Consider the following 23,478-nt stretch of genomic DNA (forward strand, 5'->3'; position numbering starts at 1 on the left):
ACTTTTTTGATGATCCATCGGATGTTGGCAATTTAATCTCTGGTTCCTCTGCCTTTTCTAAAACCAGCTTGAACATCTGAAAGTTCACGGTTCACATATTGCTGAAACCTGGCTTGGAGAATTTTGAGCATCACTTTACTAGTGTGTGAGATGAGTGCAATTGTTCGTAGTTTGTGCATTCTTTGACACTGCCTTTCTTAGGGTTTGGAATGAAAACTGACCTTTTCTATTCCTGTGGCCACTGCTGAGTTTTCCAAATTTGCTGGCATATTGAGTGCAGCACTTTCACAGCATCATCTTTTAGGATTTGAAATAGCTCAACTGGCATTCACCTCCACTAGCTTTGTTTGTAGTGATGCTCCCTAAGGGCCATTTGACTTCATATCCAGGATGTCTGGCTTCACAGATATTGCCTTAAAAAGAAATGGACATTTATGGCAATGCTGTGTCAGGCAAGTACCTTGGCACCATTTTCCTATAGCATTTGGTTACTTCATGTCTCTGTCACATTTTGATAATTCTTGCAGTATTTCAAACCTTTCATTATTATTATATTTATTATCCTGATCTTTGAACAGTGGTTTTTAATATTGCTACTGCTGCTGCTAAGTCACATCAGTCGTGTTCGACTCTGTGCGACCCCATAGACACCACCCCATCAGACTCCCCCGTCCCTGGGATTCTCCAGGCAAGAACATTGGAGTGGGTTGCCATTTCCTTCTTCAGTGCATGAAAGTGAAAAGTGGAAGTGAAGTCGCTCAGTTTTGTCTGACTCTCAGTGACCCCATGGACTGCAGCCTTCCAGGCTCTTCCATCCATGGGATTCTCCAGGCAGGAGTACTGGAGTGGGTTGCCATTGCCTTCACTGGTTTTTAATGTTACTACCCTATAAATGCTTAGATCATTAGCATTCTTTTAACAATAAAGTATTGGAAATTGAGGTATGTACATTTTTTATATATAATTCTGTTGTACATCATTAGACTACAGTATAGTATAAATGTAACTTTTATTTGCACATAGAAACAAAACATTCATATAACTTGCTTAATTTTGATATTCTTGTCTTAAGGTGGTCTGGAGCCAACTGCAAAATATCTTTGAGGCCTGTCTGTACACAGAATGACACATATACATATTATGACCTGCCTGTATGCAGAGAATGGCCCATCTATATTATATGAATTAGTGTTTAACATAAAGTACAGAATGTTCTGAGAAGCCTGTATGCAGATCAACAGTTAGAACTGGACATGGAGCAATGGACTGGTTCAAAATTGGGAAAGGAGTACCTCAGTGCTGTATATTGTTACCCTGCTTATTCAACTTACATGAAGAGTACAGCATGCAAAATGCTGGGCTGGATGAAGCACAAGCTGGAATCCACATGCCAGGGGAAATATCAGTAACCTCAGATTAGCAGATGATACCACCTGAATGGCAGAAAGCAAAGAGGAACTAAAGAGCCTGTTGATGAAGGTAAAAGAGGAGAGTGAAAAAGCTGGTTTAAACCTTACCATGTAAAAATCTAAAATAACAGCATCTGTTTCCATCACTTCATGTCAAATAGATGGGGAAACAATGGAAACAGTGATAGACTTTATTTTCTTAGGCTCTGAAAGTCACTGTGGATGGTGACTGCAGCCATGAAATTAGAAGACGCTTGCACCTTGGAAGAAAAGCTATGACAAACCTAGACAGCATATTAAAAAACAGAGACATTGCTTTTCCAACAAAGGTGCATATAGTCAAAGTATGGTTTTTCCAGTAGTCAATTACAGATGTAAGGATTGTGTCATAAAGAAGGCTGGGCACTGAAGAATTCATACTTTTGAACTAGGGTGCTGGAGAAGACTCTTGAGAGTCCCTTGAACAGCAAGGAGATCAAACCAGCCTATCCTAAAGGAAATCAGTCCTGAATATTCACTGGAATAACTGATGCTGAAGCTCCAATACTTTGGACACCTGACAAGAAGAGCCAACTCATTGGAAAAGACCCTGATGCTGGGAAAGACTGAAGGCAGGAGAAGGGGATGACAGAGGATGAGATGGTTGGGTGGCATCACTGATTCAATGGACATGAGTTTGAGCAAACTCCAGGAGACAGAGAACAGGGAAACCTGGAACGCTGCAGTCCATGGGGTCACAAAGAGTCGGACACTACTAAACAAAACAAAATGTCTTATAGTCATTGTATTATCTTTATAAGATAATAAAACTAGCTGAACCCACTTTTCTTGCTTAATCTCTATAAATTCTTTTTTGAAATGCCATGATTGATTTGACAGACTAAGATGTGAAACTTCAGAGTTTTTCAAATCAGAAAACATGAAAGGTTCTAAGCATTCTGATTATATTGCTCAAAAAGATTTAGTTATTCTTTTATAAAGCCAGACGTTTTAAAACTTTACTGATTTATAAATGATCCAAGCTTATCTTACACTCTCATCAATTCCAGAGTTTACATAGAGATGAAATCATTTCTTGGAAAGCTTCCTTCAGAGAATTTGCAGTTGGGCTTCCTGCATGGCTCAGATGGTAGAGAATCTGCCTGCAAAGCAGGAGACTCAGGTTCCATCCCTGGGTCAGGAAGATCTCCTGGAGTAGGAAATGGCAACCCACTCTAGCTTTCTTGCCTGGGGAATTCCATAGACAGAGGAGCCTGGCAGTCTACAGTCCATGGGGTTGCAAAGAGTTGGACATGACTGATCGTCTAATGCTTTATTTCACTTTAAAATTCATTGGTAAAAAAGGCCAGTTTCTGCATATATATTTGAATGTGGTTTTAGTCCCCACCAGCATTTTACCCAGGAAAGGGAAATGGTAACCCACTCCAGTATTCTTGCCTGGAGAATCCCATGGACAGAGGAGTCTGGCAGGCTACAGTCCATGAGTTGCAAGAGTCGGACACAACTTAGCGACTAAACCACCAACCACCAGCATTTTACCCAGGAAAGGGAAATGGTAACCCACTCCAGTATTCTTGCCTGGAGAATCCCATGGACAGAGGAGTCTGGCAGGCTACAGTCCATGAGTTGCAAGAGTCGGACACAACTTAGCGACTAAACCACCAACCACCAGCATTTTACCTACATTGTATTGATTCTTTAATCTTACTGTTAGTGCACTTAATTTCTCTCTGCTTTGTTTTTAATAAATAGACTGACACTTGACATATGTTTTTCAAAGGTTCCATTGTAAGTATTAATGTATTAATAAAATGCCTTTTGAACTGCTCTGATGAAAGGTCCCATGTAAACAGCAAACGTTGTTTGTGTTGTTGTTGGTCTCATTATGTACATTTTGTCTACTGGCCTCTGTCTTTCAAGACTGAGACCTGCATTTCATATTTGAAGATGTTTCCTTTCAAGATAAAATGTAATTAAGATATTTAATATCAAGAAGTGATTTCATTTTTCTATCAAAGAATAATTCCTCTTAGATAAATAACATATCCCTGAGAAAGTGAGTACTTGTTTGTATATAATACTTCTGACTTGACTTGTTGATATCTCTATAAAATTACCCATGTAATTTTCAAGGTCAAATTACACAAGGAGTAGGAATAAAATTAATTTAAAAGCTGACTTCTTATGAGCCACTTAGGAGACTGCTGGTTTTTCACTGCAGTCAGGTTATTTTTTTTTAAGTCATCTTCCTTTACTTACAAATGTTAGTTACATACATACACATACACACACACACACATATACACATATATGTCTCCCCCTTTAACATACCACATAATGGATATTATGTGATAATTATAGAAAACAAACAATTTTCTGCATATTAAGCATTTAATCAGGGAAATCTGAATAAAATTATCTGACATTTTTAGAAGGCATGAAAGTCACTATAGTTTATATTGTGTATTCTTAGGATGATGGTGGTCTCAATCAGGGACATTTGTGAATTTCTGTCATTTTTGGTTGCCACAGTTTTGGGAGTTGCATATGGTATCTAGTGGGTTCATGGCTACTGTTAATCATCCTACAATATACAGGACAGGTTTCTGACCCTCAACAATGAATTGTCTGGTTCAGAATGTCAGCAGGGCCTTGCTTAAGAAACGTATAGACTATTCTTTACATATAATAGAACTTTTAAAATTCATCTTCAACAATCAGGGTTCTCCTGGGTTTTGTGCCTCCTGTTAATTCTTCATCCCCCTGGGTCTCTTTACAGTGTGGCATCGTGGGAAGAACAGGAGCTGGAAAAAGTTCCCTCACTGCTGCCCTTTTTAGATTATCAGAACCTGAAGGTGACACTTACATTGATGATATCTTGACAACCAGTATTGGACTTCACGATTTGAGGAAGAAAATGTCAGTTGCACTTCAGGTATGCATAGCAGAACACTGTCACATGTTCTTTTTATAATGTGTCTAAAGTTTAAGTGCTTTTAATTTTATTGGTCTTTTCAAGTTAAGTGGATGAGTTGATCCTTTTTTCCCCAGTAAAGCATATATGTAGCAGCAGGTATTTTCAACAGACACTTTCATCAGATACCAGGTTTTGTTTGTTTTTTGTTCATTTGTTAGTTTTGTGTGCATGTGATTTAATAACTTACTGAGATAGATTTCTGGACTCAGACTTCCTCAGTTTCCACAATTATATCCACTGATAATCACATTATTCTGAGAATAGAAGGATAAGTGGTTTGCTTAGTGCTGGAGAGTTTCCTATAGGAAAACATGAATTTTATTAATAAGTGTCTTAGAGATGTAATTTTGCTGTGGGAAATGAGGACATCTTTTTAAAGTGATTATCTCCTTGGAGAACTTTCTGTGAAACTGTGGGGCTTTGTGAATCATAGGATATATAGATGCTTTGGGGAGACTTTGACAATTTAGCCATTAATGAATAATTTTCACCAGGGAGACAATACAGAATAATAAGGAAGAGCAGGGGACTCAGAATTCTGTCTCTATGTACCTTGGGTTTCTCTGTCTTACAAGGCACATAACACGATCACCCCCTCAATCTGTTGTGAGGACAAAATAGGTCAATGAGTGTGAAGTGCTTCATGTAGACCCATATATGCCTGCTGTGACGGTGGAGAGTTGAGTTGGCCATCTCTTCCTGGGCTCTGATTCTGTTCTCTTTTCTTCTTCTTTGTAAAGTAGTAAAACTTTCAGGGAGAGTTTGGAGACTGGATTATATGCAGAGGTAGACACTCCTGTCATTCCTTGTGGTTCATTCACTCAACATAATTCTGTGACATTTACTGATAATTTACTATCCTCCAGGTATATAGCCAAGGGCAACAAAGTCCCTGTGTCCTCATCTATCATCCTCCCCTATGCTTTGACAGATTTGCTGATTTTAAAAATAATTTTGAATTTTCATTTATATACCTAGTAATCATCTGCCCATCAAAGGAAGCTCAGGAAAATACCTTCTTGAGATGAGAAACAGAGAGGAGATGAGACAGAATGAGCCAGGCAAATGTGCTTCCTGGAATGTGGGTGTAATGTTTCCTGAAATACCTGTTTATCAGGAAACATGTACAACGTGGGCACCAAAAGGAAGGTGAATGTGGGCTTGGGTACAGCTGTTACCTACCTGTGACCTCTAAAATAACTGGAATTGCTCTAAGTACTTTTAAAACCAAGATCTTCTTTTCAGACTCTATTAAAATGCCACCTCACACCCCTTAAGATATCTGCTATCAAAGACAAGAGAGAGAAAAAAGAAAATGATAAGTGTTGGCAAGGATGTAGAGAAATTGGAATCCTTGTTCATTGCTGATAGGAATGTAAAATAGTGCAGCTACTATGGAAATCAACTTGTTGGTTGCTCTGAAAAGTTAAAGATAAAATTATCATCTAACTTAGAAATTCTACTTTTTAGTATAAACCCAAAAGAATTGAAAGAAATGTCTTGAAGAGATACTGAAACATGCATGTTATAGCAGCATTGTTCTCAACAGCCAAAAGGTGGAGGCACCCAAGGATCCATTGACAGATGAATCAACAAGCAAAATGTGATGTGTATACATACAGTAGAATATTCAGTTCAGTTCAGTTCAGTCGCTCAGTCATGTCCGACTGTTTGCAACCCCATGAATCGCAGCACGCCAGGACTTCCTGTCCATCACCAACTCCTGGAGTTTACTCAAACCCATGTCTATCGAGTTGGTGATGCCATCCAACCATCTCATCCTCTGTCATCCCCTTCTCCTCCTGCCCCCAATCCCTCCCAGCATCAGGGCTTTTTCCAATGAGTCAACTCTTCGCATGAGGTGGCCAAAGTACTAGAGTTTCAGCTTCAGCATCAGTCCTTCCAATGAACACCTAGGACTTGTCTCCTTTAGGATGAACTGGTTGGATCTCCATGCAGTCCAAGGGACTCTCAAGAGTCTTCTCCAACACCATAGTTCAAAAGCATCAATTTTTCAGTGCTCAGCTTTCTTTATAGTCCAACTCTCACATCCATACATGACCACTGGAAAAACCATAGCCTTGACCAGAAGGACCTTTGTTGGCAAAGTAATGTCTCTGCTTTTTAATATGCTGTCTAGTTTGGTCATCACTTTCCTTCCAAGGATGAGCGTCTTTTAATTTCATGGCTGCAATCACCATCTGCAGTGATTTGCGAGCCCCCCAAAAATTAAGTCTGACACTGTTTCCACTGTCTCCCCCTCTATTTCCCATGAAGTGATGGGACCAGACGCTGCGATCTTAGTTTTCCGAATATTAAGTTTTAAGCCAACTTCTTTACTCTCCTCTTTCACTTTGATCAAGAGGCTTTTTAGTTCCTCTTCACTTTCTGCCATAAAGGTGGTGTCATCTGCATATCTGAGGTTATTGATATTTCTCCTGGCAATCTTGATTCTAGCTTTTGCTTCTTCCAGTCCAGCATTTCTCATGATGTACTCTGCATATAAGTTAAATAAGCATGGTCACAATATACAGCCTTGATGTACTCCTTTCCAGATTTGGAACCAGTCTGCTGTTCCATGTCCAGTTCTATATTACTCAGCCTTAAAAAAGAAGAAAATTCTGACACATGCTAAAGCACAGATGAACCTTGAGAAATTTAAGCTAAGTGAAATAAGTCATTTACAAAGATCAAATGCTATATGATTCTACTAATAGAAGTTACCTAGAGTAGGAAATTCATGGATACAGGACATAGTATGGTAGGTGCCAGGAGTGGCCAGGAGAGAGGATTTTTTAAAAATTAATTAATTTATTTATTTTAATCAGAGGCTAATTGCTTTACAATATTGTAGTGGTTTTTGCCATACATTGACATGAATCAGCCATGGGTGTACGTGTGTTCCCCATCCTGAACCCCCCTCCCACCTCACTCCCCACCCCATCCCTCAGGGTCATCCCAGTTCACCAGCCCTGAGCACTCTGTCTCATGCATCAAACCTGGACTGGAGATCTATTTCACATATGATAATATACATGTTTCAATGCTCTTCTCTCAAATCATCCCAACCTTGCCATCTCCCACAGAGTCCAAAGACTGTTCTATACATCTGTGTCTCTTTTGCAGTCTTGCATATAGGGTCATCATTACCATCTTTCTAAATTCCATATATATGCGTTAGTATGCTGTATTGGTGTTTTTCTTTCTGGCTTACTTCACTCTGTATAATAGGCTCCAGTTTTATCAATCTCAATAGAACTGATTCAAATGCATTCCTTTTAATGGCTCAGTAATATTCCGTTGTGTACATGTACCACAGCTTTCTTTTTTTTTTTTAATTTATTTTAATTGGAGGCTAATTACTTTACAATATTGTGGTATTTTTTGCCATACATTCACATGAATTAGCCATGGTTGTACATGAGTTCCCCATCCTGACCCTCCCTCCACCTCCCTCCCCATCCCATCCCTCATAGTCATCCCAGTGTACCAGCCCTGAGAACCCTGTCTCATGCATCAAACCTGGACTGGCAATCTGTTTCACATATGATAATATACATGTTTCAATGCTATTCTCTTAAATCATCCCAACCTCGCCTTCTCTCACAGAGTCCAAAAGTCTGTTCTTTACATCTGTGTTTCTTTTGCTGTCTCACATATAAGGTCATTGTTACCATCTTTCTAAATTCCATATATATGCATTAATATAGTGTATTGGTGCTTTTCTTTCTGACTTACTTCACTCTGTATATTAGACTCCAGTTTCATCCATCTCATTTAAACTGATTCAAATGCATTCATTTTAATAGCTGAGTAATATTCCACTGTGTATATGTACCACAGCTTTCCTATCCAGTCGTCTGCCAATGGACATATAGGTTGCTTCCATGTCCTGGCTATTGTAAACAGTGTTGCGATGAACATTGGGGTAGACGTGTCTCTTTCAATTCTGATTTCCTCAGTGTGTATGCCCAGCAGTGGGATTGCTGGGTCATATGGCAGTTCTATTTTCAGTTTTTTAAGGAATCTCCACACTGTTCTCCATAGTGGCTGTACTAGTTTGCATTCCCGCCAACAGTGTATGAGGGTTCCTTTTTTTCTGCACCCACTCCAGCATTTGTTGTTTATAGATTTTTTGATAGCAGCCGTTTTGACCGGCATAAGATGGTGCTTCATTGTGGTTTTGATTTGCATTTCTCTGATGATGAGTGACGTTGAGCATCTTCTCACATGTTTGTTAGCCATCGGTATCTCTTCTTTGGAGAAATGTCTGTTTAGCTCTTTGGCTCATTTTTTGATTGGGTCACTTATTTTTCTGGAATTGAGCTGCAGGTGTTCCTTGTATATTTTTGAGATTAATTCTTTTTCAGTTGCTTCATTTTCTATTATTTTCTCCCATTCTGAAGGCTGTCTTTTCACCTTGCTAATAGTTTCCTTCATTGTGCAAAAGCATTTAGGTTTAATTAGGTCCCATTTTTTAATTTTTGCTTTTGTTTCCATTACTCTGGGAGGTGGGTAATAGAAGATCCTGCTGTGGTTTATGTCGGAGAGTGTTTTGCCTATGTTTTCCTCTAGGAGTTTTGTAGTTTTTAGTCTTACATTTAGATCTTTAGTTCCTTTTGAGTTTATTTTTGTATATGGTGTTAGAAAGTGTTCTAGTTTCATTCTTTTACAAGTGGTTGACCCGTTTTCCCAGCACCACTTGTTAAAGAGATTGCCTTTTCTCCATTGTATATTCTTGCCTCCTTTGTCAAAGATAAGGTGTCCATAGGTGAGTGGATTTATCTCTGGGATTTCTATTTTGTTCCATTGATCTATATTGCTGTCTTTGTGCCAGTACCATACTGTCTTGATGACTCTTGCTTTGTAGTAGAGCCTGAAGTCAGGCAGGCTGATTCCTCCAGTTCCATTCTTCTTTCACAAGATTGCTTTGGCTATTCGAGGTTTTTTGCATTTCCATACAAATTGTGAAATTATCTGTTCTAGTTCTCTGAAAATTACCGTTGGTAGCTTGATAGGGATTGCATTGAATCTATATATTGCTTTGGGTAGTATACTCATTCTCACAATATTGATTCTTCCAATCCATGAACACAGTATATTTCTCCATCTATTTGTGTCCTCTTTGATTTCTTTCATCAGTGTTTTATAGTATTCTATATATAGGTCTTTTGTTTCTTTAGGTAGACTTATTCCTAAGCATTTTATTCTATTCATTGCAATGGTGAATGGAATTGTTTCCTTAATTTCTCCTTCTGTTTTCTGATAGTTAGTGTATAGGAATGCTAGGGATTTCTGTGTGTTAATTTTATATCCTGCAACTTTACTGTATTCATTGATTCAGTTCAGTTCAGTCGCTCAGTAGTGTCTGACTCTTTGCGACCCCATGAACTGCAGCACAACAGGCCTCCCTGTCCATCACCAACTCCCAGAGTCCACCCAAACCCATGTCTATCAAGTCGGTGATGCCATCCAACCATCTCATCCTCTGTTGTCCCCTTCTCCTCCTGCCCTCAATCTTTCCCAGCATCAGGGTCTTTTCAAATGAGTCAGCTCTTCACATCAGGTGGCAGTAGTATTGGAGTTTCAGCTTCAACATCAGTCCTTCCAATGAACACCCAGGGCTGATCTCCTTTAGGATGGACTGTTTGGATCTCCTTGCAGTCCAAGGGACTCTAAAGAGTCTTCTCCAACACCACAGCTCTAGTAATTTTCTGGTGGACTCTTTAGGGTTTTCTATGTAGAAGATCATGTCATCTACAAACAGTGAGGGTTTTCCTTCTTCTTTTCCGATCTGGATTCCTTTTATTTCTTTTTCTTCTCTGATTTCTATGGTTAGAACTTCCAAAACTATATTGAATAGTCATGGTCAGAGTGGGCAACCTTGCCTTGTTCCTGACTTTAGGGGAAATGCTTTCAATTTTTCACCATTGAAGATAACATTTGCTGTGGGTTTATCATATATGGCTTATATTATGTTGACATCTGTTTCTTTTATTCCTGCTTTCTGGAGGGTTTTTTTTTTTTTTTTATCTTAAGTGTATCTTGAATTTTGTCAAAGGCTTTCTCAGCATCTATTGAGATAATAATATGCTTTTTATCTTTCAATTTGTTAATGTGGTGTATCACATTGATTGATTTGTGGATATTAAAGAATCCTTGCATCCCTGGGATAAAGACCACTTGGTCATGATGTATGATCTTTTTAATATGTTGTTGGATTCTGTTTGCTAGAATTTTGTTAAGGATTTTTGCATCTATGTTCATCAGTGATATTGGCCTGTAGTTTTCTTTCCTTTTCTTTCTTTCTTTCTTTTTTTTTTTTTTTTTTGGCATCTTTGTCTGGTTTTGGCATTAGGGTGATGGTGGCCTCATAGCATGAGTTTGGAAGTTTACCTTCCTCTGCAATTTTCTGGAAGAGTTTGAGTAGAATAGGTTTTAGCTCTTCTTTAAATTTTTGGTAGAACTCAGCTGTGAAGCTGTCTGGTCCTGGGCTTTTGTTTGCTGGAAGATTTCTGATTACAGTTTCAATTTCCTTTCATGTGATAGGTCTGTTAAGATTTTCTATTTCTTCCTGGTTCAGTTTTGAAGAGTTATAGTTTTCTAAGAATTTGTCCATTTCTTCCAAGTTGTCCATTTTATTGGCATATAGTTGCTGATAGTAGTCTCTTATGATCTTTTGTATTTCTGTTTTGTCCATTGTGATTTCTTATTTTTCATTTTGTTGATTTGATTCTTCTCCCTTTTGTTCTTAATGAACCTGGCTAATGGTTTGTCTATTTTATTTATCTTCTCAAAGAACCAGCTTTTAGTTTTGTTGATTTTTGCTCTAGTCTCTTTTGTTTCTTTTTCATTTATTTCTGCCCTAATTTTTGTGATTTCTTTCCTTCTACTAACCCCAGGGTTCTTAAATTCTTCTTTTTCTAATTGCTTTCGGTTGTGGAGTTGGGTTATTTATTTGATATTTCCCTTGTTCTTGAGGTAAGCTTGTGTTGCTATGAACCTTCCACTTAGCACTGCTTTAACTGAATCCCGTAGGTTTTGGGTTGTCTTGTTTTCATTTTCATTCATTTCTATGCATATTTTGATTTCTTTTTTGATTTCTTCTCTGATTTGTTGGTTATTCAGTAGAGTGTTGTTTAGACTCTGTATGTTTTTATTTTTAATAGATTTGTCCTGTAGTTGACATCTAATCTTACTGCAAGTGATCAGAAAAGATGCTTGAAATGATTTCAATTTTTTTAAATTTACCAAGGCTAGATTTGTGGCCCAGGATATGATCTATCCTGGAGAAGGTTCTGTGTGCACTTGAGAAAAAGGTGAAATTGATTGTTTTGGGGTGAGATGTCCTACAGATATCAATTAGGTCTAACTAGTCCATTGTATCCTTCAAAGTTTGTGTTTCCTTGTTAATTTTCTGTTTAGCTGATCTATCCATAGGTGGGTGTGGGGTATTAAAGTCTCCCACTATTACTGTGTTACTGTTAATTTCCCCTTTCATACTAGTTAGCATTTGCCTTGCATATTGTGGTGCTCCTATATTGAGTGCATATATATTTATAATTGTTATATCTTCTTCTTGGATTGATTCTTTGATCATTATGTAGTGTCCTTCTTTGTCTCTTTTCACAGCCTTTATTTGAAAGTCTATTTTATCTGATATGAGTATTGGTACTCCTGCTTTCTTTTGGTCTCCATTTGAATGAAATATCTTTTTCCAGCCCTTCACTTTCAGTCTGTATGTGTCCCTTGTTTTGAGGTGGGTCTCTGGTAGACAGCATATATAGGGGTCTTGTTTTTGTATCCATTCAGCTAGTCATTGTCTTTTGGTTGGAGCATTCGACCCATTTACATTTAAGGTAATTATTGATAAGTATGATCTCATTGCCATTTATTTTGTTTTGAGTTCAAGGTTATACACCTTTTCCATGTTTCCTGTCTAGGGAGGCTCCTTTAGCATTTGTTGGAGAGCTGGTTTGGTGGTGTTGAATTCTCTCAGCTTTTACTTGTCTGTAAAGCTTTTGATTTCCCCTTCATATTTGAATGAAATCTTTGCTGAGTATATTAATCTGGGTTGTAGGTTTTTCTCTTTCATCACTTTAAGTATGTCCTGCCATTCCCTTCTGGCCTGAAGAGTTTCTATTGATAGATCAGCTGCTATCCTTATAGGAATCCCCTTGTGTGTTATTTGTTGTTTTTCCCTTGCTGCTTTTAATATTTGTTCTTTGTGTCTGGTCTTTGTTAATTTGATTAATATGTGTCTTGGGGTGTTTCACCTTGGGTTTATCCTGTTTGGGACTCTTTGGGTTTCTTGGACTTGGGTGGCTATTTCCTTCCCGCTTTAGGGTAGTTTTCAACTATTATCTCCTCAAGTATTTTCTCATTGCCTTTCTTTTTGTCTTCTTCTTCTGGGACTCCTATGATTTGACTGTTTGGGCATATGACGTCCCAGAGGTCTCTGAGGTTGTCGTCATTTCTTTCAATTCTTTTTTCTTTTTTTTCCTCTCTGCTTTATTTCTACCATTCTGTCTTCCACCTCACTTATCCTGTCTTCTGCCTCAGCTATTCTACTGTTGGTTCCCTCCAGAGTGTTTTTGATCTCAGTTATTGTATTATTCATATTGATTGATTGTTTTTTATTTCCTCTAGGTCCTTGTTAAACATTTATTGCATGTTCTCAATCCTTGTCTCCAGACTATTTATCTGTAACTCCATTTTGTTTTCAAGATTTTGGATCATTTTTACTATCATTATTCTGAATTCTTTTTCAGGTAGGCTCCCTATCTCCTACTTTTTTGTTTGGTTTGGTGGGCATTTATCATGTTCCTTTACCTGCTGAATATTTCTCTGTCTTTTCATCTTGTTTAGATCACTGTGTTTGGGGTGACCTTTCTGTATTCTGGCAGTTTGTGGCTCCTCTTTATTGTGGAGGTTCCTCCTTGTGGGTGGGGTTGGACAACTGGCTTGTCAAGGTTTCCTGGTTAGGGAAGCTTGTTTCGGTGTTCTGGTGGGTAGAGCAGGATCTCTTCTCTCTGGAGTATAATGAAGTGTCCAGTAGTGAGTTTTGAGGTGTCTGTGGGTTTGATGTGACTTTGGGCAGCCTGTATATTGAAGCTCAGGGTTATGTTCCTGCATTGCTGGAGAATTAGTGTGGTATATCTTGCTCTTGATGAAAGTGAAAGAGGAGAGTGAAAAAGTTGGCTTAAAGCTTAACATTCAGAAAACTAAGATCATGGCATCTGGTCCCATCACCTCATAGGAAAAAGATGGGGAGACAGTGGAAACAGTGTCAGACTTAATTTTTGGGGTTCCAAAATCACTGCAGATAGTGACTGCGGCCATGAAATTAAAAGATGCTTACTCCTTGGAAGGAAAGTGATGATCAACCTAGATAGCATATTAAAAAGCAGAGGCATTACTTTGCCAACAAAGGTCCATCTGGTCAAGGCTATGGTTTTTCCAGTGGTCATGTATGGATGTGCGAGTTAGCCTGTGAAGAAAGCTGAGTGCTGAAAAATTGATGCTTTTGTACTATGGTGTTGGAGAAGACTCTTGAGAGTCCCTTGGACTGCAAGGAGATCCAACCAGTCCATCCTAAAGGAGACAAGTCCTGGGTGTTCATTGTAAGGACTGATGCTGAAGCTGAAACTCCAATACTTTGGCCACCTCATGTGAAGAGTTGACTCATTGGAAAAGACCCTGATGCTGGGAGGGATGGGGGGCAGGAGGAGAAGGGGATGACAGAGGATGAGATGGCTGGATGGCATCACCGACTCAATGGGCATGAGTTTGAGTAAACTCCGGGAGTTGGTGATGGACAGGGAGGCCTGGCATGCTGTGATTCATGGGATCGCAAAGAGTCGGACATGACTGAGCGACTGAACTTAACTGTCTTGTTCTGGAACTTAGTGGCTCTTGGGTGGAGCTTGGTTTCAGTGTAGGTATGGAGGCTTTTGGATGAGCTCTTATAGATTAATGTTCCCTGGAGTCAGGAGTTTTCTGGTGTTCTCAGGTTTTGGATTTAAGCCTCTTGCCTCTGGTTTTCAGTCTTATTCTTACAGTACCCCCAAGACTTCTCCACCCATACAGCACCAATGATAAAACATCTAGGTTAATGGAGATATATTCTCCACAGTGAGGGACACCCAGGGAGGTTTGCAGAGTTACATGGAGAAGAGAAGTGGGAAGAGGGAGATAGAGGTGGCCAGGAGGAGAAGAGGGGGAATCAAAAGTGGAGAGAGCAATCTAGCCAGTAATCAAATTCCTTGTCCTCTCCACAGCCTGGAATACCCAAAGAGAGTCACAGAGTTGGGTAGAGAAGAGAGGGGGAGGGAGGAGATAGAGGTGACCTTGGGGAGAAAAAGGAGAGTCACTAAGGGGCAGAGGGCAATCAAGCCAGTAATCACACTCCTAAGTAAAAATGGGTACATAAGATTGGATTCTTAAAGGTACAAAATTGATAACAAATACCAAAAAGCAAAGATTAAAAATCTAAAGTAGAGGTTAGACTCTTAAAAATACAATATTAAAAAAACCAAGCAAAATACCCAAAATTATAAAAAATATAAATGAAATTTGATTTACAAATAGGGTATTTCTTTTTTGCAAGGTAATAGTAGATTATAAAAATGAAAATTAAAGGAGTAATAAAGGACTTAAAAATAAAAAAAATTAAAAAAAATTGTAATAGTAAAATATATCTAGGAATTTCTCTGGAGCTGTTGAAGGCAGTGTGGGGTCAGTTCAGTTTCAGATAGTTCCTTGTTCCAGCTTGTACTGCTCAAGGTCTATAGGCCCCTTCCAATGTAGTCAGTGGTAACTACAGGGTTTTAATCTATTGTACCTGTCTCTTCCAAAGCGGTTCCTCTGTTTATTTTGGCTTCTTCTGTTTGCAAGTCACTTCAGTGTCTAATTTCCGCCCTAACACAAGGGGGTGAAGGTGGTCATTTATTTAGGCTCCCTTGTTCAATTGTGCTGTGGGGAGAGAGTATCATTGCAAACAAATATCACTGGCAGGTGTGGGGAGTGCTCACAGTGCCTGGGCCACACTGGGTTTGCCCCAGCTCACGGTGTATGTGCTTCCCCAGTCTACACTGCTCAGGCTCCAGGTTGCTCTGCAGGGGAACTGACTGAGGTGGGCTGGGCTGCATGTACTTCCCAAGTCTAAGCTGTTCAGGTTCTCGGGTACTCCACAAAGACACAGGCTTGGTTGGGCCTGTGTTTTGTGCCCTTCCCACGTCTGAGCAGCTGAGGCTGCTTGATGAATGCACTCTCCCCAGGCGGGTGGTGCATCTTATCGCCACCCTGGTCCCATCCACTAGGTTTTCTGGCTGTGCAGTGAGAGCACCACCTCAGGTGTGCTGTGTTTCTCCTCTGGGGAGCTGATCTCTGGCTATGACCCTCCTGGCGGTTGTCAACCATCCAGGATCCCAGGAAGTCTTGGTTAGCAACTGGGGGCCTGCTCACAGTTTGGTGGAGGATGCTGTCTCTGGGGCTGAGTTTGCCCCTTTCTCACTCTGGCTGTTGCCCGCCTGCCTCTGGCAGGGGTGGGCCTGTCCGCAGCCGGCTAGGTTTCCTCTGGTATTTGCTCAGTCCTTTGTTCTGTGAGCAGGCCCAGCATGCCTTAGGTTAGAGCTTTTCACAGGAAAGTTCTCTATCTCTTTTCTTAATCTTTCTCTCTGGCTACCCCACAGTTTGGGTAGTTATCTCACATTAGGTCCCTCAGATTGCCCTCAGGGCATTCAGGCCTGGTCCTTACCCTAAGCAATGCAGCCTGTGCCTCCCTGTTCAGCAGCCCCCCCAACCCCCCCCCCCCCCCCCCCCCGCCACCATTTGCTGGTGGCAGATGAGAGCATCTGGGCTACTTCTCCCCTGGGAGTTGTGGTTAGGCATGTAATCTGTGGGTTTTATTATTTTTCCTCCCAGTTATGTTGCCCTCTGAGATTCCAAAACTCCCCACAGACCCGCCAGTGAAAGGGTTTCCTGGTGTTTGGAAACTTCTCGTCTTTCATGACTCCCTCCATGGGACGGGTGTCCATCCCTAAATCTTTTGTCTCTCTTTTTATCTTTTATATTTTGTCCTACCTCCTTTAAAAGATGATGGGCTGCCTTTCTGGGTGCCTGGTGTCCTCTGCCAGTGTTCAGAAGTTGTTTTGTGGAATTTGTTCAGTGTTCAAATGGTCTTTCAATGAATTTGTGGGGGATAAAGTGGTCTCCTTGTCCTATTCCTCCACCATCTTAGGACCACCCCCCCTGGGGATTTGTTGTTTAATGGGTACAGAGTTTCAGTTCTTCAAGATGAAAGATATGTGGGTGGATGGTGGTGATGGCTATACAACAATGTGAATGTATTTAACACCACTGAACTGTGCACTTAATATGGTTAATCTAGCAAATTTTATGTGTATTTTATCACAATTGAAAAAAAAATTTTTCAAAGGTATCCCTTTCAGGAAAAATGGGAAGAACTTTTTAGCACATTGAGTCCCCATATTTGAAGATTTCCTCTGGCTATTAGATTTATGACTTATGGTTACAATAGAAAATAAATGACCTTAAATTCCCAAGTTTTATGTTTTAATGGTATTCATCTCTGAAAAGGCCATGTGAGATTAGTTAGTAGAAATAAAGGGCATGTCTCGAAAGTCGTTTCATATCCTTGGATGCAAAGCTTTAAAAACATGCCCTGTGTTATTTTGAATGCTTCTTAATAAGAAAAAGTTGTACACTTGTATACATAAAATAACTGTAAATAAATAATGTTAGATGATTCTTGGCTCTGCCAATAATATTTGGAAGCACATCTGAGCAAAGACTAAACATGCCTTGACATCAGCATGTTTTGGTTCTATTCTGTTGGTTTCCATCCTTCCTTTGAGCATGTTCTAGGTACACACTCCAGATAGCATGCTTACAAAACAGTGCTAAGCTTTGTATCCATGTAGATTCCACTTTATATGCCTTTATTTCCAAGGTGCAGTGTTGCTTGATTAAAGACAAAGAATCTGGAGAAAACTTGCAATGTGTAAAGATTCCTAGGAAGCCATTCACGAGGCAGACAGGGCTAGAATGGTTAAGAGTGTAGACCAAGTGTCAATGTGACCACAGTTTATTCCTGCTCTGCCTCATCAACTGTGGGGCTTCGATGATGTCACTTGGCTGCCAAGCTTTAACATCCTCATCCTTAAACCCAGTCTGGAAATCATTGTCCCACAGATTTGTTGTGAAGATGTAACTTAGATAATGTTTGTGCCCATGTCACATTCTTAGGAATGCTCAGTCATCAGGAACTGTAATTTTTCCTAAGAAACAGAGCACTGGCCTTTTGGGTATTAATTCTACTTAACTAAAACAGTAACACCTTCTGAAATGACTTTATTCTTTAATTTCTGTTCATGTGTTCATGGTCTTTGGTGATTTTCTTTATATTAATTGTTTAATAATGAAAACTAAATTGTTTACATAAATATGAATAGTAAAGCTGAGAAACAGAAAATAAAAACAAACAAACAAACAAAAAAAACACAATAGAAATTTTGGGGAAAAGCACAACAGAGAAATGTACCTTACATTTTCCACCAAGAGCAATAAATCAGACTAAAATATTTTTGTATTTTGATTTCTAGCTTTCCTCCCACGAACTTCTTTCCTAACCATCACCTTGTACATACTCTTACTTTCCAATCCCCCATCAAGACCGCCAGCCTTTTTCTCAGCCTTCCCCGCACTCTTGACTATTTTGTTTCTCTCTCTTTGAGGCCAGGGCCTGTATCTCTCATTTCTGTTCCCCTAGTGCTTGCTACAGTCCCTGACAAGTTACACGAGTATTAATAATAATTCCTAACGTTTATGGAATCATTAACATTTTATTTTCTTATCCCACCATTTCCTGCTTAATCCTCACAATTTGTTGTTATCCTTATCTGACAGGGTTAAAAACTGAGTCCCTGGGAGATTATCCTACTTTTCAAGTAAGGGGCAGAGCCAGGATTCAAATTTTATGCAAGTCTATTTTTTTTTTTTTATTAAAGTATAGTTGATTCACAATGTTTCAATTGTATAGCAAAGAGTTTCTGCTTTATCTCCAAAGACTCCCATTTCAGCAGAGTAAAACCCAAAGTACTAGTCATATGACAGAGACCTATACTCTCTAGTCTCCAACTTGTCCACTTCTCAGTCATGCCCATCTCTTTGTGACCCCATGGACTGCAGCATGCCAGGATTCCCTGTCCATCACCAAATCCCGGAGCTTGCTCAAACTCATGTCCATCGAGTTGGTGTTGCCATCCAACCATCCCCTTCTCCTCCTGCCTTCAGTCTTTCCCAGCATCAGGGTCTTTTCCAATGAGTCAGCTTTTCACATCAGATAGCCAAGTAATGAAGCTTCAGCTTCAGCAACAGTCCTTCCAGTGAATATTCAGGGTTGATTTCCTTTAGGATTGACTGGTTTGATCTCCTTGTAGTCCAATGGACTCTCAAGAATCTTCTCCTACACCACAGTTAAAAAGCATAAATTCTTCAGCTATGTCATACTCATCAGATATTTTCCACATTTTCCCTACCATCCCATTTGAAAGGACTCCCAAAACCATAGCAAGAGTGAATAAGGATAGAGCAAAGCCAGGAGATACTACTCCTATTGCTCTGTCCCTCATTTGGACAATATCAGTTTAGAAATGGGTTTATGCACTTGTATTTCATGAGCTGATATATGTCAAGAGAAGATTGTCAAAATCTTATCCCTCCCGAACCAAAAGCCCTTTGTCTTTACCGCATCTTGCTAGCTGCAGAAGTGGAGAACATCTATTAGTTTAGTTACTTGAATTTACTTGTCTAAAACTTAAATTCCTCTTCCCCTCAAATGAGTAGGAAGCAGTGATGCTTATGTCTCAACACCCCATTGTAGGGAACTTAGGAAGCTGAAAGCAGACTCTGCAGAGGGGGAGCCCAGTGCTGTTTGTTTGAGTTGCCTCTCTTAGGTGAGCCAGGCCCACACCGTCTTCCCTGGATCCCTGGTCCCTGTGATCCTGGAAGCAGCAGAGCGCGTCCATGGTGGTCTCTTTTCCTCCCAGTCTCATCCCCGTCACTGCTGACCCCCCACGAATAGGTCAGAACTAGGGGAGATGTGATGGTAACAAGGACCTGGGTAGGAGCAGAGACAGGGTAGTGGGGACATAGACCATCAGTCACGGGGGGAATATTCAAAGATGAATATTGTGTTCTTAAGAAGGTACTCCTCTACTTCTGTTCAAAATTTCAGGAATAAGCAAAAATTAAAATTCTTAAATAATTTCCTTAAACACAACAGGTAGCTGAAGTATGTGCATCCTTTTTGCTCAGGATCTGAAGTAGTTAAATATATCCCCAGAAAGAACACGGATTGAGATTATATGCAGGGAGCAGCCAGTTTACTTGAAATAAACTGGAAAATGGAGGGAAGATGGAGAAGGGAAAGAGGAAGAATATTGGGGACCAACCTCCCCTTGCCTGTTCCTGGCACTTGTATAAACCTCATGGAGACAGCTGAAGGATGAGAAATCACCTGCATGTGGGAATCTTAGGGTTGAGAATTACAAAGTGTAACAAGTTTTATAAAAATCTGAAGTAGAATGATGGTTATTCCCCTGACAAGGGACGCTTACCATTGTTTAGATGGTTGTTAGCCTTTGGTCCTAAATTCGAGTTTTAAGGGAGACCTTAAATTTGGGTCTCAAATTTTTTTTAGTTTAGTTCAGTACTTATTCTGAAATATTGTATGACTAGTGATTTTCAGTGCTTTGGAGGCATATTGGCCACTTAACCAACTTTGTGTGAATAAATCTCCCTCTATAATGTCTTTTTAATTGTGGATTTACTCAGGGATATCTCTTTTTTGGTGGCACACCATGAGTTTTCTGTATTTGTTTCTCTCTCACCAGACTTAAAATTGAGACCATATTGAAGGAAGGTTTGGAAGGCTTCCTGAGTATCATTCATCCTCATGATTAGGGAAAAGAAATGTCTGTCTTCATCTTTCCTCTCAGGCTTTTGTGAAGTGAGGAGGAAAGTCCAGCCCTAAGGCCAGGAGGGATTTGAACGTGGGGATTCAGAGCAGTTCTGGGCACCTGTGGAAGAGTCAGATCTCCTCTTGTTCCCACAGATGTACATCCCTTGTTCTGCCCCCTTCACTGAAATGAGCCTGTTGGGCTCTTCACTGCTGCCCATATTCTTATTTCCTGGCTTACTAGAACCATCCAGAAGAAAATGTAAATAGCCTACCTGAGCTTTTGTACAGGATTATCTCTTGAAGCCAAGAGAGGCATATATTTCCAGAGTAATTTACTTGTGGCTCCTCCTGAAGCAGATGAATAGGAAGAACTATTTAAATTAAAGTATCATGACACAAATCACAGTGGGTTTCAAGTCCTCCTGGTCTTGCAGTTAATAACGAGGTTCTTTGAGGCAGGTCATCCTGACACACAGGTTAGAGAATGTGGGACCAGCTGATGCAGAATCAGAGGAGATCTCTCCATGGACAGACGTGCTGCAGATCCCAGGAGTTGACGTTCCCCATGCACACGTGGGGATTCATTTCACACATGTGGAGAGATTTCAGATCCTAGAAGACAGTTTGACCAATGGAGAAAATAGTCTAGTTTATTCTTCAGTGCTAATGTGTAAATATTTAATGGTTTGTTTTGAGGCACAATTGAAAAGACCCTGATGCTGAGAAAGATTGAGGGCAGGAAGAGAAGGGGATGACAGAGGATGAGTTGGTTGGATGGCATCACTGACTCAATGGACATGATTTTGGGTAAACTACAGGAGTTGGTGATGGACAGGGAGGTCTGGCGTACTGTGGTTCATGGGGTCGCAAAGAGTCGGACATGACTGAGCGACTGAACTAAACTGAACTGAGCAAATCTCTACTAATCATACTGTTGGTATTTCCCAGTCACACCAGGATTAACAGTTAATTTATGTAGATCTTGATGTTAAGTTTCTCATGGAATTATTTCCTCAGTTTGTGTACATGTTTAAGCAGATATTTATTACCAGGGTGATGTTAAAAAAACAAAAACAAAAACAGATCTTCCTTTGTCTTCAGTTTTTTCCTTAAGATGAAAAAAATTTCTTAAATACTTTCTTCTGTTACTGTTCAGTAGTCCAATAGATATATTATAGCACACTTTGTAAAATGGAAAATTATTGTAGATATAGTTTTTAAACATACATTTGCAACTTTATTAATAATAATTAATGAATTTAGATGTTTTTGTATTTTAATTTTGACATTCTGTGCACATTGGAATAAAATGAAAAGAGGTTTAGGTAATAACATTCACTATTTTGGGGTATTTAGGAACCTGTTTTATTCACTGGAACAATGAGGAAAAATCTGGATCCCTTTAATGAGCATACGGATAACGAACTGTGGAATGCCTTAGAAGAGGTAATTTAGTAATAGTAACTGTAACTAACTTGTTAGCATCAGTATCTGTGTGTTTATATTTAGAGCATTGCAGATCATTAAGGGGAGTATATCAGCTTCACTGACTTTGTTTACCTCCTAGGAAAACTCTGATGACATGGGTGCACTTAAAAATGTGTGTATTGATGATGATGAAAATCAATAATATAATGTGATAAGTTTTCATTTTAGCTATTTCCCTAGAACCCTGAACAAATAGATACATTATCTTGTCCTTAGCAGAGTACTCAATTAGATGTTAAAACTGTGGGATCAAATTCTATTAGTGACCTAGTGAATTAATTATTCCATTATACTCTAATATTCATTTTATTCCTCTGGTCTTAGGAAACATCTACTAAGTAGAGACAATAGTAATTTTTCCTTATTAACTAAAAGATGTAAATAGGATCATACTAATAAAATGTAGAAGTTTCATAGGAAAGTGTTTATAAATGTAAATTATATAGTCAGAATTGATGATTATTTGTTGGAAATCATGTCATTTTAATGCAGTAGCATTAATGCAGATAACAGAACCCTGGAAATTCTGTTCAGTTTTTATATGGGTAGGTTCATTTCTAGAGAATTTTCTGTTATTTGTGTCATGTTTTCCCTTGTCCCACTTCTTTGAATTTCCATGAATTTCCCTTGCATGAAAAAAACATTTTTTTGACTATTAAGTTTCTGTCAGTTTATATTTTAATACAAACTATTTTATGTACTTGTACTCATTTTACAAATCAGTTCTACTGGTGGAAAACAGACTTCTAAGCCATAGACAAATTTCTGATTTCCCCTAGGACCTAGCTCAGTCTTTTGTTTTTAAAAAGTAAGAATGAGCATTCCTTTACATTAACAATGAAAGATCAGAAAGAGAAATTGAGAAAACAATTTCATTTACCATTGCAACAAAAAGAAGAAAATACCTAGGGATAAACTAAGGAGGCAAAAGACCTGTACTCATAAAACTACAAGATACTGACAAAAGAAATCAAAGATGATGCAAACCAGATGGAGGGATACACCATGTTCTTGGATTGGAAGAAACAATATTGTGAAAATGACTATACTACCCAAATAATCTACAGATTCAATACAATCCCTGTCAATTACCAATGGCATTTTTCATAGAAGTAGAGCCAAAAATTTTACAGTTTTAATGGAAATACAAAAGAGCCCAAGTAGCCAAAGCAGTCTTAAGAAAGAAAAACGAAGCTGGGGAAATTAGGTTCCCTGACTTCAGAATATATTATTGCGTTGGCCAAAAAGTTTGTTAAATAAGATTTTATGGAAAAATTAATGAACTTTTTGGCTAGTTCAATACAGAGCTAGAGTAATCAAGATGGCATGGCACGGGCACAAAAACAGAAATATAGATCAATGGAACAGGCTAGAGACCCAGAGATGAACTCACATACCCGTGGTCCACTAATCTATGATGAAAGAGGGGAGAATATACAATGGAGAAAAGGTGGTCTCTTCAGTAAGTTCTGTGGGAAAACTGGACAGCTATGTGTAAAAGAATAAAATTAGAACACTCCCTAATACTGTATACAAAAAGAAACTCAAAGTGGATTGAAAACCTAAATGTAAGACCAGATACTATGAAACTCTTAGAGGAAAACACAGAGAAAACACTA

The 23,478-nt window shown here is 39.2% G+C and overlaps 1 protein-coding gene across 1 annotated transcript in view; it reads left to right on the forward strand.

Annotated features, from left to right (window-relative positions):
- LOC133049361 (ATP-binding cassette sub-family C member 4-like) overlaps window positions 1-23,478 on the forward strand; it is a 167,826-nt gene that overhangs the window by 116,076 nt on the left and 28,272 nt on the right. Inside the window, 2 exon segments of the mRNA XM_061133338.1 lie at window positions 4,191-4,344; window positions 21,728-21,817. Coding sequence (XP_060989321.1) covers window positions 4,191-4,344; window positions 21,728-21,817 — 244 coding nt within the window.

The sequence above is a fragment of the Dama dama genome, chromosome 30 (genome assembly GCF_033118175.1).
Source record: "Dama dama isolate Ldn47 chromosome 30, ASM3311817v1, whole genome shotgun sequence".
In the NCBI taxonomy this organism is placed as follows: Eukaryota; Metazoa; Chordata; class Mammalia; order Artiodactyla; family Cervidae; genus Dama; species Dama dama.